This window comes from Haliotis rufescens, unplaced genomic scaffold (assembly GCF_023055435.1).
Source record: "Haliotis rufescens isolate VD_foot unplaced genomic scaffold, xgHalRufe1.0.p SCAF_13, whole genome shotgun sequence".
Taxonomy (NCBI): domain Eukaryota; kingdom Metazoa; phylum Mollusca; class Gastropoda; order Lepetellida; family Haliotidae; genus Haliotis; species Haliotis rufescens.
In genome coordinates this window covers 30,910,681-30,922,836 of record NW_025963813.1, presented here as the reverse complement: position 1 = coordinate 30,922,836, position 12,156 = coordinate 30,910,681, and the positions used below count along the sequence as shown (strand labels likewise).

The following is a 12,156-nucleotide window of genomic DNA, read 5'->3' as shown; positions in this document are numbered from 1 at the left end:
GAGATTGGAAGGCTTTGGTACTACAGCTTGCTATCCTGGTCGGTATTAATAAGATGTTTGATTTGCTATAGTGCAAAGCTTCATCATAAACAATATGATCACAGTTGCCAATCCCCGGAAACAATGTTGTTTCGTGAATGAGATAATTATGTTCCATGGTGTGAGCTGAATCCTATATGACCAGGAACATACATGTCAGTGACTCGATATATAACACCAGTCTCTTGATAAACCTTACATTAACTATTGACACTCTAGACTGAGTATTGACAATGGTGTCTTTATACGCACACCCACTTTCACTATTTATGTTGCATGTGTGATGACACACACACAAACATAAAGAAACCACAAACGGTCAACCCTACAATCACTGAATCTATTTTTGTATCTATGTTGTCGTGCAATTCAAACGCCTTTTATAACCTGCTATATATATTTCCATGTCATTCGCAACACGACCCCAGAAATAGCTGTATATCTATGATCAAGTAGGTAACTCTCAATCGATTTGGATTGATTCTTTTTAGTGTATTACGAGAAGTCACATTGTTAAAGTAATATATTTATTTTAGTATCTTACTACATACGTCAAGCACGAGAATGTATGAGCCATTGCCTACATTCAGCGTTGAAATACCATCCAGCTCATGAGATATGCTTAATGGTCAGGCAACACAACGCATGTACACGTACAGCAGACAGAGAGACTTCAGTTGGTATGTCTTAGTAATTTGGCTCAGGTAAATGTGAGTAACAATTTTATATCCTATTTTGTAATAGGTAATGATGTTTATTTGTTTGTTGTTTAAAGCAGCAATCAGTAACGTTCCAGCAAGTGTGTACAATGCCTTCGCGTATGTCTTGCAGCAGAAAGTATCTTGGAATCAATCAAATTGCTAAACAACAATCAAGTATGGTTATTACGAACTCAAAGTGACCACTTATTGTATTTCGTTATAACCGTAGTTCATTATAAGCATATATGTAGCATGTATACAGAAAATGGACGGGGCACAAAAACAGTTCGTCATATCCCTCAGTTGGTTCTAAGCATGTTCTATATTAACGTATTTTTTTGTAGTTCGAAACCTGATATGTAAAGTATATCACTGCCACGGACAACATTCCTAGATTTAAGTAAGTTCTTAAAATTCATGGACATCGCCCGGAAGCAAAGTTTCCGTATAAATGAGGTCAGGACTCACCATATTAATCACTGTAAATGAATACACGTCCTTAATCATCTTTGATTTTCAAGTTTACGTGAAATACATAAATTATCTTCATGTTTGAGCAGTTTGGTAATTTCAGACATAAGATTCCAATGAATATTAACCTGTAAAAAAACACCAAAAGTCAGAACAAAATAAGATTATTATAAGAAACCGTGATTTATCTAATGACGTTAGAAGAATCTGTGCCCGACGAATTGTATTGTATTCTGTTAATTGTTGGCACAGTGTTTGATTTGTTACAATCAATATGTTTGTGATAACAGGTTATATAAATGGGCATTGCAAAAGATAATTTCGTACCATCTTAGTCACGATTTTACACGTCATAGAAATTGCCCCCCTTTCCCGGGAAATCTCTCCGGGGTAGAATTGGGCGATTGCCAACGACCGAGGTAGTGGCGTCCTTTGTGTCCTATAAGTGGAGCTTAACGTGTGTTATAACGATATGTGCTGAACATGACCTCAGTATCAGTTGCTCTCCTAGTGTTTGTTTCGAATGAAGTTAATGTACCACATACTTCTTAAAAACTGCACTTTACAAGATCTATAAACATGATAGTTCGAATTACCAACGGTATCTTAGATTTCACGCGTCAAAACGGCGACCCGGGTACACATTCTCACATTAGACCAATGTGTGGGGCTTTTTCCTTGTCTCCCGCAGCTATAATGCTGTGATATTTTTAAAAAGCGGTGTAAATATAAATTGTCTATGCAAGAATTAATCAGCCTAGATTTTCTGTCGAAACAGATACCACTTGACACGAGAGTAGCATTACTGATTTTGTTGAAACTAATAAAATAGGTATGCTGATTTTGAATTACGTCTGCTGTGTACAAGTGAAGAGATTTTGCTGCTAATAAATAAAGAAAAACCAAAAGAAATATTTTCGTTTTGCAACACAGTGGATATATCGACATGAGCTGACGAAAACACTATCAGAACTGTGCAGCTGGGCTTCGTACACTAATTTAACCGCTTCCGTGGTGTACTGGATGGAGCGTCTGCCCCGAGAGTGGAAGGTCGGTACTTCGATACCCTCGGCGCGCCATACATTAATACGTTACAAAATGTGAGTTTTTGTTACCCTGACTGGCGTTCGTCATTAATGGGAAAAAAACAAGGACTGGTTGGCTCCGAGTCGAAGTGCAGTATGCATGATAAACTGTGGCATGAACAATGATGGGCTGACACTATAGAACCCGCATTTGTCCGGAATATCAAAAGCAGCCACGCGTATGCCCGTCGCTGTATGTGTGCAATGATCTTGAACGCTACTTTAAAGCCCATTTCAACTCACACTTCGCCTCGCGCTATCATCTAGTATAACCCCTCCTGAAACGGAACGAACAGGTGAAAATATTTACAAGCGTCGACTTTATTTCGAATGATATATCTGAACCGAAGCAAATATATGTGAACTTCATAGTGTCTGTTGTCAATTCTGACTGACATAAATCTCACACAAACGTTATATAGCAGCGTTAAAGTCAGTTAAAGTCAGTTGTGAACACTTTTGTTCTGTATCACAGTTCTGCAATGCCTTCTCACTGACTGAATGCGTCGCTAAATTCGGTATAAACTCTTCAAAACAACGAAACGCGCAGGTAGTATGAAGTTCATTGATCCTGACTACACAACAAATCTGGTATATAAATTGGATTTGTGTTATTGGAATATCTTGATGGTCTGATATTCGACAAACGGTGCGTCATTGTCGATTTGCAATGTTTTAAACTGCATTGTTTTCACACTTATTCAAAAATGTCATGGAGGAAAATAGTGAAGCCAAATGCACGTGCACGTTATGGCATTCGTAACTTGTGGTAGTGGCTACGGTCGGAACATCGCCATAGGACGTATTCAAAGAGGGGAATCGCAGTCTTCTGTTGCACGGCTGCAATCCGACCCAGAAGACTAGTTATCGTCCCTGTTTTGCAACAGATCCATCGACAGCGACGCTTGCGTTGGTGCCATACCTTACAGCCTTCGAATTTGAGAAACTGGAGTCGAGTGTTGTTTTTATAGATGAATCACGATTTCTTCTTCACCGGCGAGATGGAAGACAACGTGTTTATCGTCGTCGAAATGATCGTTTTGCCCTACATTGTGTACTTGAATTCGGCAAATTCGGTGGCGGTAGTGTCATTGTGTGGGGGTCATATCCTTCACCACGAGATCTGACTTGGTTGTGGTTCAGCGAAATTTGAAAGCAAATCCCTACATGAATCAAATTCTTCAACTTCACCTTCTTCCAATTGACCGCCAGAGGGAGCGGTTTCAACAGGACAACGCTCCACCGAACACAGCTCGCGTCACGGCAGACAACCTTCATAATGCCAACATCAACGACTTGACCTGGCCGTCGAGATCTCCAGATCTCAACCCAATCGACCACCTCTGGGATGAACTCGATCGACGAGTACGTCAACGTCGGAACACGCCACAGACACTCCCATAACTGGCCAACGCGGTACCAACAGAATGGCGCAGAATTCCGCAGGACAGAATTCATACACTTATCCAGTCAGTGCCGAGGAGATGCAGAGCTGTGAATTCTGGCCGGGGCGGTCACACGAGATAGTGGGTTCAGCGCAACCTTATGGCCTTATGTGACATGACAATGCCTTTCAATGCATTTGTACAAGGACAACATGTGACTATCGAGCTCCGAAATTTCATATTTGCATCTGTGATCATATTAAATTAAATATATCGACTTAATAAGGTACAATACATTTTCTAAAAATCTACCTCTTTTTTTTTAAGAGTGTACATATACCATCGAACGTATAGAAGCTGGAGAGCCTCAGTCGTCAGTTGCCCGTCATTTCAGCGTCCACAACAGTACAAAATCACGTCTTTGGAACAGATACATGTACCAAAGGTATGAAGCGGAGAGATGCACTGGTGCACTGTAGCACATATGTTAAGAATTCACATAATGTGTTTGTGATTCCTCCTACAGGGTAAAATTGATAGATTCTTTCTTGAATGTGTCCTATTTTTCTTACAGAATGTGCTGAAATACGATATTGTTCAACATGTGAAATGAAATGGGTGAGTACATCAGTTTGAATCCTTTTATACTTGGTAGTGACTAGAAAAAACGAGTATCTTGAGTCATATCTGGTTGATTTGGCCACTGGTGACTGATCTAGTCTCGTGTATTATTTTTATCTCCCCTTTCATATCCAACATCTTGATTAATATTGTTAATAGTACGCATGCATCTGTCAGACTTCCTTCAATGCGTTTCAATGCTGCCGAATTGGAGTGGGTTACCATTGAAATTCCAAATGCTGAAATAGTATAAGTTACACATAATCCATGTACACCCTGCAGGTCATTTAACAAAACTCACAAGAAAGCTCTCACGGCGCAAAGGGGCTAAACAAGGCCAGACGGAATGCCCTGATCAGACGCAGCTGACACGAAAACAGAGTAGGTCATAGTCTACTAGTCATATGATTAGCAATACTATTTCGCATAATGTCAAATTAGCCTCATAGTTACTTTCTTCTGTTTACCTTTTGTGAGAAATATAAATTATATAAGCATATATATGAGGTTCATTGTAAAAAGCTGTAATAGTTTCTAGGCAATGCCTCCGTGGTGTAGTGGATATGGCGTCTCCCCTGAGACCGGAAGCTAGGTGGTTCGAACCCATAGTCGCGTCATACCAAAAGACGTAAAAGCATGGTATTTGATGTTACCCTGCCTGGAGTTCGGCATTAAGGGAGTCAGTATACTGTGTCTGAGTGGGGTGTCCATGTTAAACATGGTATCACGGTGGGCCAGCACTATAAAACCGGCATTATAAGTCCGGACAAGTACAATGCAAAAAGCCACACACATACATGCATGCACGTCGCTGCATAAGCGCAATAATATTGAACACGACGTTCAACCCCATTTCATTTACCTCACCTCACCTCACCTCACCTGATAAAATCATTTTGATTGTTCCAGAAAGGAAACTCGATCGTCAAAATCGGACACAGAACGAAGTTAAAGGTAATTCTTCTTAAGAAAAGTGCAATTTTACTCATACACGAACATGTTTTCGCCATCTGACTTAATTCCGAAGTGATCGTTGGTTGCGTTTCATCATATAATTGACAGTGATGGCATCACCGGCAGGTTCGTTCTCAGATGTTGGAAAGATGTCTCTTTCAGGAATTGGCAACCCCTATTGATTTACTTTTGTTTCTCAATACTATCGATAATTTGTGAAACACCCTACACCTGTGAGTTTATCCTTCACGTATCAGATATATTATCGGAGATTGTTATACAACGTTAACTCGAATATACTTATATAATCTGAATATTTACCGAGTTGAGGGAATACATACTTTTATTACATGTAAAATTATCTAACTTTATACCATTGCATTATCATTAGTCACACCAATGCATTGTACACAGATAAATGACAGCTTTCATTCTTGTCTTAAATTCTTTCCAACAGCTGAACAGACACTATCATGCGAACCAAGTGATGACAGTGACCTCTTGTCAGTAAGTACTAGGCTCACACATATAATTATTTCTTGTGGTAAGCACTAACGTGTATTCATTTAAATATATTAAAGTTAATGTATGAATATATCAGGCTTCTCGAACCATCCCGTTCTTAAATTAGCCATGTAACACAAACAAATAAAGAGACTTTGAATAGCGTATATACCCAAATCGTGTATAATAGTACATTATGATAAAATATGTATTTAAAGTGAACTTCTACTGGGTCATTTGATCTACACTCATTTTTGAAGGGTCACCTGCATGTATGTATATAGGGTGTCAAACAGGAACATATTCCAATATGCATCAATAGGTCTGAGTGCGTCGACAATGTGATTAACATATTGTTTATGCCTATGTGACACTGATTGGGTGTAGAAAACGACTATTTAAAACAATGAAAAGATTGCAGGTGATGGCTAAAGGTACCAACCAAAACATACGCCTGAACGCAACCAGTGGTTCAATCCTTGCACGTCCAATACATAACAAGTAACAGTCAATGTGGTTTATTCCAGCTGCAACTGAACTGCACTCTTTGAAGTTGAAAATACCACGCGTTTTTCAGTATGTTTATCACTAAGTCTTATATACATATTCATGACCCCTCCAAAATGATGCATTTCTTTACTGTCTTTTATTATTGTGTAGCGTCATACCAAAAGATGTTAAAAGATGGTACTTGTTGTTACCCTGTCTGGCGCTCGGCATTAAGGGGCTAAAACAAGGACTGGTCGGCTCGGAGTCAGTATACTGTGTCCTAGTGGAGTATTCTTGTTAAACTGCGGCATGGTATCTCAGTGAGCTAGCACTATAAATCGGCATCAGTCCGGACTAGTACAAGCAGCCACACACACACACACACACACACACACACACACACACACACACACACACACAAGTGCATGCACGTCGCTATATAAGTGCAATCATCTTGGACTTGACGTTAAACCCAATTTCACCTCACCTTATTATCGTGTTGCGTTTACATAAGTCATGTTCATTTTAACAGCCTCCTGTTGACTGTGAGGCATTAACCGACACCCCGACCCGTCAACGAGCCCATTCAGCTGGGTGGCTGTCTGGCCATGATGTTGACCCTCGCGCGAACAGAACGGGGTCATATTGTTGTCACGCACACTTTCCATACCACGCATGCAGCCAAAGCGTCCCTGACATGCGACAGACCGGTAAGAAAACAGGTCTATGGTGTTATTCTACATTATATGGAATTGTGTTTCTAGGTTTCATTGATGGCTTTTATCGTAATTGTATGTCCATATAACATAAAGATATACAAATCATGCCAAAATTGCTGTGATAATCATGATGTCATAATCTGGGTCATTATCAAAATATGTACCCTTTTTATGTCAGTAATCTCTATCTTTCATAATGTTTGAAATAGCCCTTAACTTTCATCCCTAATATTTCATTGGGGAACCAAATTAACACATATCATCAAACATTTGCCTTGTCAGTGCTTTATCATCTTGTTGTGGAGTGGTATATGGTCTGAAATTGTTGAAAGAGTGATAATCCAGGTTTTTAAACGTGGTGATATTTAAGTGAGATTCCTTTTCTTTTCTAGACAGAGGTAAAATATTAGTTTTACAATAATACACCGAAAGAAATATTGTATATATTTTTCATTTCCGCAAAAGATCGGTAACTATAATGGTTACAACAAGGACAATAGATTTCCACGGATTCTCAAGTTTACTTGAAATATTTCCAAATTATGTTCTTTTGTGTTGGCATTATTTACCCAACTGTTCGTTAAGTTTAGATGGTTCTTGTTAAATCTCTAAAAGTTTGACAACACCAAAAGGAGTACAAATTTTGATAATGATCCATCTACAAACAACATGTGGATGAAATGCATACATTTACTTACTTGAAAAAGCTTGTTAATCACGTCTTCACAGGTATAAAAAACAATAGTGGGAAATATAATATTTACAAGCTTGAACATACACTTACATATATTATATGTAAATGTACATTATTTAATGCTGCTCTTGTTGTATGAATGATTTAAACTTGTTTAATGGCTCTAATGTATACGTCTTATTCTCGGCAATAACACACGTTTTATTTCAAACAGAATAAGCAAAACAATGGAAGTTCAGGAACAGTGACCAATAATTCCTAACTGTTTAGAATAGTATACATGGTTGATATACCTTAAAATCTAACCGGCGTTTTGTCGATAGAGCCGTTTTGATAAAATCTCAGTAATGGATGTTAACTTTATACATGTTGTACAGATCCGCCTGTAGCTGGTCCGACAAAACGATGGGAATCAGGTGAGCATGAGACTGTTAGAAACAATCAATAGAAATTAGTTAAAACAAATTATTATACAAGTACATATACCTTTATAATCCGACACCCTGTGTTGGTCTGCTTTATTCGGGTGTTACAAACATCAGGTGTATTGGCTACTCTGCTTACATTTAGATAAACAGAAGCGTCGAACTAAAAACAAAACACCCAAACGCTAGATTATTGATGTTATCTATATGCACACTTTGATGGTGTTTCCAATGGAATCTGGATGTGAATACCCCTTTTTTGCAATAGCCTTTCCTAATTTTCTCAACCAGATCCAGGACAAATAAATGTGACAGGAGTATCTGGGGGAGCAGTAGATACATCATACGCTGCAGGTATTACCAGCGGCCCAGCCCATCAAGGTAAGTTCCGATAATAACGGACCGCCTCCGTGGTCTTGTGGTAGAGCGTCCGCCCGGAGAGCGGAAGGTCCAGGGTTCGATCCCGGGCCGCGTCATACAAAAAGACGTTAAAAAATGGTACTTGTTGTTACCCTGTCTGGCGCTCGGCATTAAGGGGCTAAAACAAGGACTGGTCGGCTCGGAGTCAGTATACTGTGTCTGAGTGGGGTATTCATGTTAAACTGCGGCATTGTATCTCAGTGAGCTAGCACTATAAATCGGCATCAGTCCGGACTAGTACAAGCAGCCACACACACACATACACGTGCATGCACGTCGCTATATAAGTGCAATAATCTTGGACGCGACGTTAAAACCCAATTTCACCTCACCTCACCTCCGATAATAACGTGGATGTTCATGAAAGTAGCACCAATAAATCATTGTGATTCAGCAGCCCAGGTTCACACACTGGTTTACAGTGTCCTTTTATGTTTCAATAGGCAATGTCATTGTCAACAACTACACCCGACCAACAGAAGCAGCAAACAGTTCAGATAAGGACACATATGCTGGTATGTTCTGTACAATTGATATTAATCAACATATATGATAACGATAGCAATAGGCAAGATGTACACTTGTAGGCTGTCCTTTATATAGCATATATGCACATCTTGGAAGTTGCACCAAATCGGTTAACGTCTACGACCCGCATAAAGTTACACTTTACAATGCTTGGATTATGAGAACGCATGTTAATATCTTTTAGTACCACACCATTATTATGAAGTATTTTGGTTACATCCATGCACATGTATGTCCGAAGATTGCGACATCGGAAGTAATATTCCTGCTAGGAACAAAATATATCAAACTAGATTATATTTGTATTTATCAATCATAGTTGGCGGCACTAAACGGTGTATTCTATACTTCGTGTCCTAGATGAAGACCCAAACGATGGCAACACGAACATCAGAAACGAACTGAAGAGGACATTCATGTTCTACAAAGATGACTTTGAACATCTCTTGCAGCAGGCTGCAGGAATCCTTCTGCTGTACATCATCCTGCCCCTGTTTGTCCTGGGATGTATGACAGGACTTACATCAAGTAGTCCACTCATCAAATTTGGGGTGCTTGTTCTGGCAGTGTTTGTTTCTAGGTTCACGGTAGTACATAAGTAGTTTTGATAATTAGTAATATCGTCATGTGTATAAACCTTCATAGGGTTACATACGTAACACAATTATGTACTTCTGAGTATCAGATTCTTGAAAGCATATTTTGTTCAGAAGCCATCACTATCCTCAATGCTGTGAATATTTTTGATTACGCGAACGTGTAAAGGAATTTAAACTGATAATATGATGTTCCCTCAGTATACTCAGCCATCAACATATGTGATATGAACAGTTAAAGGCTTAACGCTACATGCTACATGTGTATATGCATGTGATGAAATATGAAACCATCCAAACAAATCTGAAGTACAAATCATCTGGTATCCTAAGGAAAATCATTTGCCGTTACCTATACCATGAAAAGGAATAATATTATTTTCCATTATTGGAAGGATAATCATGTGAGATAGTCTTATTTATGTCTGTGGTTGGATAAAGATGTTAAAAGGTTTCAACATGACAAAGGTTAAATGCAAATTCTAAAACCATCGTATGTTTGAAATAGGTTAACATAACCGTCCATGGACATATAACATAAGTCACTCACATTCCCCTATCTCGAAAGAGGATGTTTTACATTTTTAACGCTCCAGTCATACAGCATGTATATGTATCAGAAAATGAGCATGATACACTGTAAGTGTCTTACTAAAAGCAAGTCTAGATCAAACTTAACCAAGTCTACTTTCCAAGTCTACTAAATTACAATTAGTTTAAAGGAATGTTTTGTAGATTAAGTGTTAGTCTATGTTATTCTACACAACTAGCTTCAATGAAATAATGTATTTAATTGCCGCCTTTAGCGTTTATATACTTACGTGGTCATGTACTTAGGATCTTAACATTTGGCATTTTCCCTTCAAGGCTAATTCTGATGGTTCCCGTCGTCATTTTCTCTCTCTTTGTCACCAATTAAATAAAAGGTGAGGTCAGGTGGGGTAAAATGGGGTTCAACGTCGCGTCCAAGATTATTGCACTTATATAGCGAGGTGCATGCACGTGTTTGTGTGTGTGTGTGCGTGCGTGTGTGTGTATTGCTGCTTGTAGTAGTCCGGACTGATGCCGATTAATAGAGCTAGCCCACTGAGATACCATGCCGCAGTTTTAACATGAATACCCCACTCAGACACAGTATACTGACTCCGAGCCGACCAGTCCTTGTTTTAGCCCATTAATGTCGAGCGCAAGACAGGGTAACAACAAGTACCATTTTTCAACGTCCTTTGGTAGGACGCGGCCGGGAATCGAACGCCGTGCCTTCCGCTCTCCGGGCGGACGCCCTACCACTAGACCACAGAGGCGGTCACCAATAAAAAGAACACATGGTGATTCCAACGAACTAATACTTCATATGTTGCGCCCCATTGTTAATGTAATATTCTAAGTTACCTTCACTCGCCTGAATGAAACGATGGACACTTACGCGAACGGGGTGCCTGCATTCATTTGGAAAATTAGGAATCAAACAAATTTTATATCTGGGATAAATTATTCAAAGAGGGACATCCATTGAATGTATACTTCTCTTCCTTTTCGCTGCGTTTCAGTTTACAAACATACATCATACTCGCAGGTTACCTGTATGTTGATAAAAGCGGTTTTTTTTAATTTTCGTAGAGTGGAACAGACAAAAGCATTCAAAGCTTGTCTTGTGTTTCCAGGGTTTTTTAACCCCAGGGTTCCCTTCAGACAGAAGGGTTCGCGTTGCGGGTGAAAACCGTGCTATGTACAGATCTGATGGTACACATGTCATTTTGTCATGAACATTCAAATCTACTACAGTGCTTTTTGTGTTCCATGAATAGTTTAGGGGCTTTTTATTGTGGTTTTTCACAGTCTTGGCAGTGGGGTCTTTTTTTCTTACAAATAAGGCCAAATGAGAAAATATCGTAAAAAAACAGATGATACTTCGACAAACTACGAACGACATTGTTGCGGTCTAATGGCTCAAAGTCCTACTGTATGCCCCTCAAATTTCAGTATCTTATATTTTTTACACAGGAGTTAACAAATGGCCATCTGTATCACGTTATGTTTTTATTTGATGAGGGCAGGTTTTATGTCTATGATCTATTGATTAAAATAGAGGCGCCCTTTGAATCCACACTTCTCTTCCTTTTCGTTGCAGGTCAGTTTACTAACATACATCATACTCGCAGGTTAGCTGTATGTTGATAAATTGTATTTGGGGAATTTTCGTAGAATGGAAGACACAAAAGAAGCGTCTCCTGTGTTTCTGCTGTCACCCTTTGATTCCTTTCAGACAGAAAGGTTCATGCAGTGGGTGACAACCGTCCTGTATGCACATTTGATTGTGCACATAACATCTCCCCGTGATACAGCATATTTCTCGTGAACATTCACATTAAAATGTCAATTTCTTACTATGCGTCTTATGTCCCATTAAGGGTTTAGAGCCTTTGTTGTGTTTTTTTGTGGAAGAAGGGTCAAGTAATATTTTGTCGTTCAGACCAAATGAGAAAATATCTAAAAAAACATAGATGATATTCCGGAAATCTAAT

General features: G+C 39.1%; 1 protein-coding gene across 9 annotated transcripts; it reads left to right on the top strand.

Moving 5' to 3' along the window:
* Nucleotides 1–468: 468 nt before the first annotated feature.
* LOC124152868 lies at nt 469–10,691 on the top strand. 9 transcript variants are annotated; one of them, XM_048394386.1, is made up of 11 exons: nt 505–719; nt 4,009–4,126; nt 4,256–4,299; nt 4,585–4,683; nt 5,212–5,256; nt 5,714–5,763; nt 6,782–6,959; nt 8,040–8,078; nt 8,379–8,468; nt 8,951–9,022; nt 9,396–10,691. In XM_048394386.1, the coding sequence occupies exons 3-11, from the start codon at nt 4,296–4,298 to the stop codon at nt 9,635–9,637; spliced, it is 819 nt and encodes a 272-aa protein (XP_048250343.1). In that variant the 5' UTR covers nt 505–719; nt 4,009–4,126; nt 4,256–4,295; the 3' UTR covers nt 9,638–10,691. The 9 variants fall into 9 exon arrangements, with proteins under 9 accessions (XP_048250346.1, XP_048250349.1, XP_048250343.1 ...); XM_048394387.1 differs by having other exon boundaries at nt 505–743; XM_048394385.1 differs by having other exon boundaries at nt 505–749.
* The last annotated feature ends 1,465 nt before the right edge of the window (nt 10,692–12,156 follow it).

Excerpts from the sequence above, each read along its gene's own strand:
- LOC124152868 (XM_048394389.1), top strand. Across the intron at positions 5,764-6,781 it reads ATGACAGTGACCTCTTGTCA|CCTCCTGTTGACTGTGAGGC; the intron begins GTAAGTACTAGG and ends TCATTTTAACAG. Across the intron at positions 6,960-8,039 it reads CCCTGACATGCGACAGACCG|ATCCGCCTGTAGCTGGTCCG; the intron begins GTAAGAAAACAG and ends CATGTTGTACAG.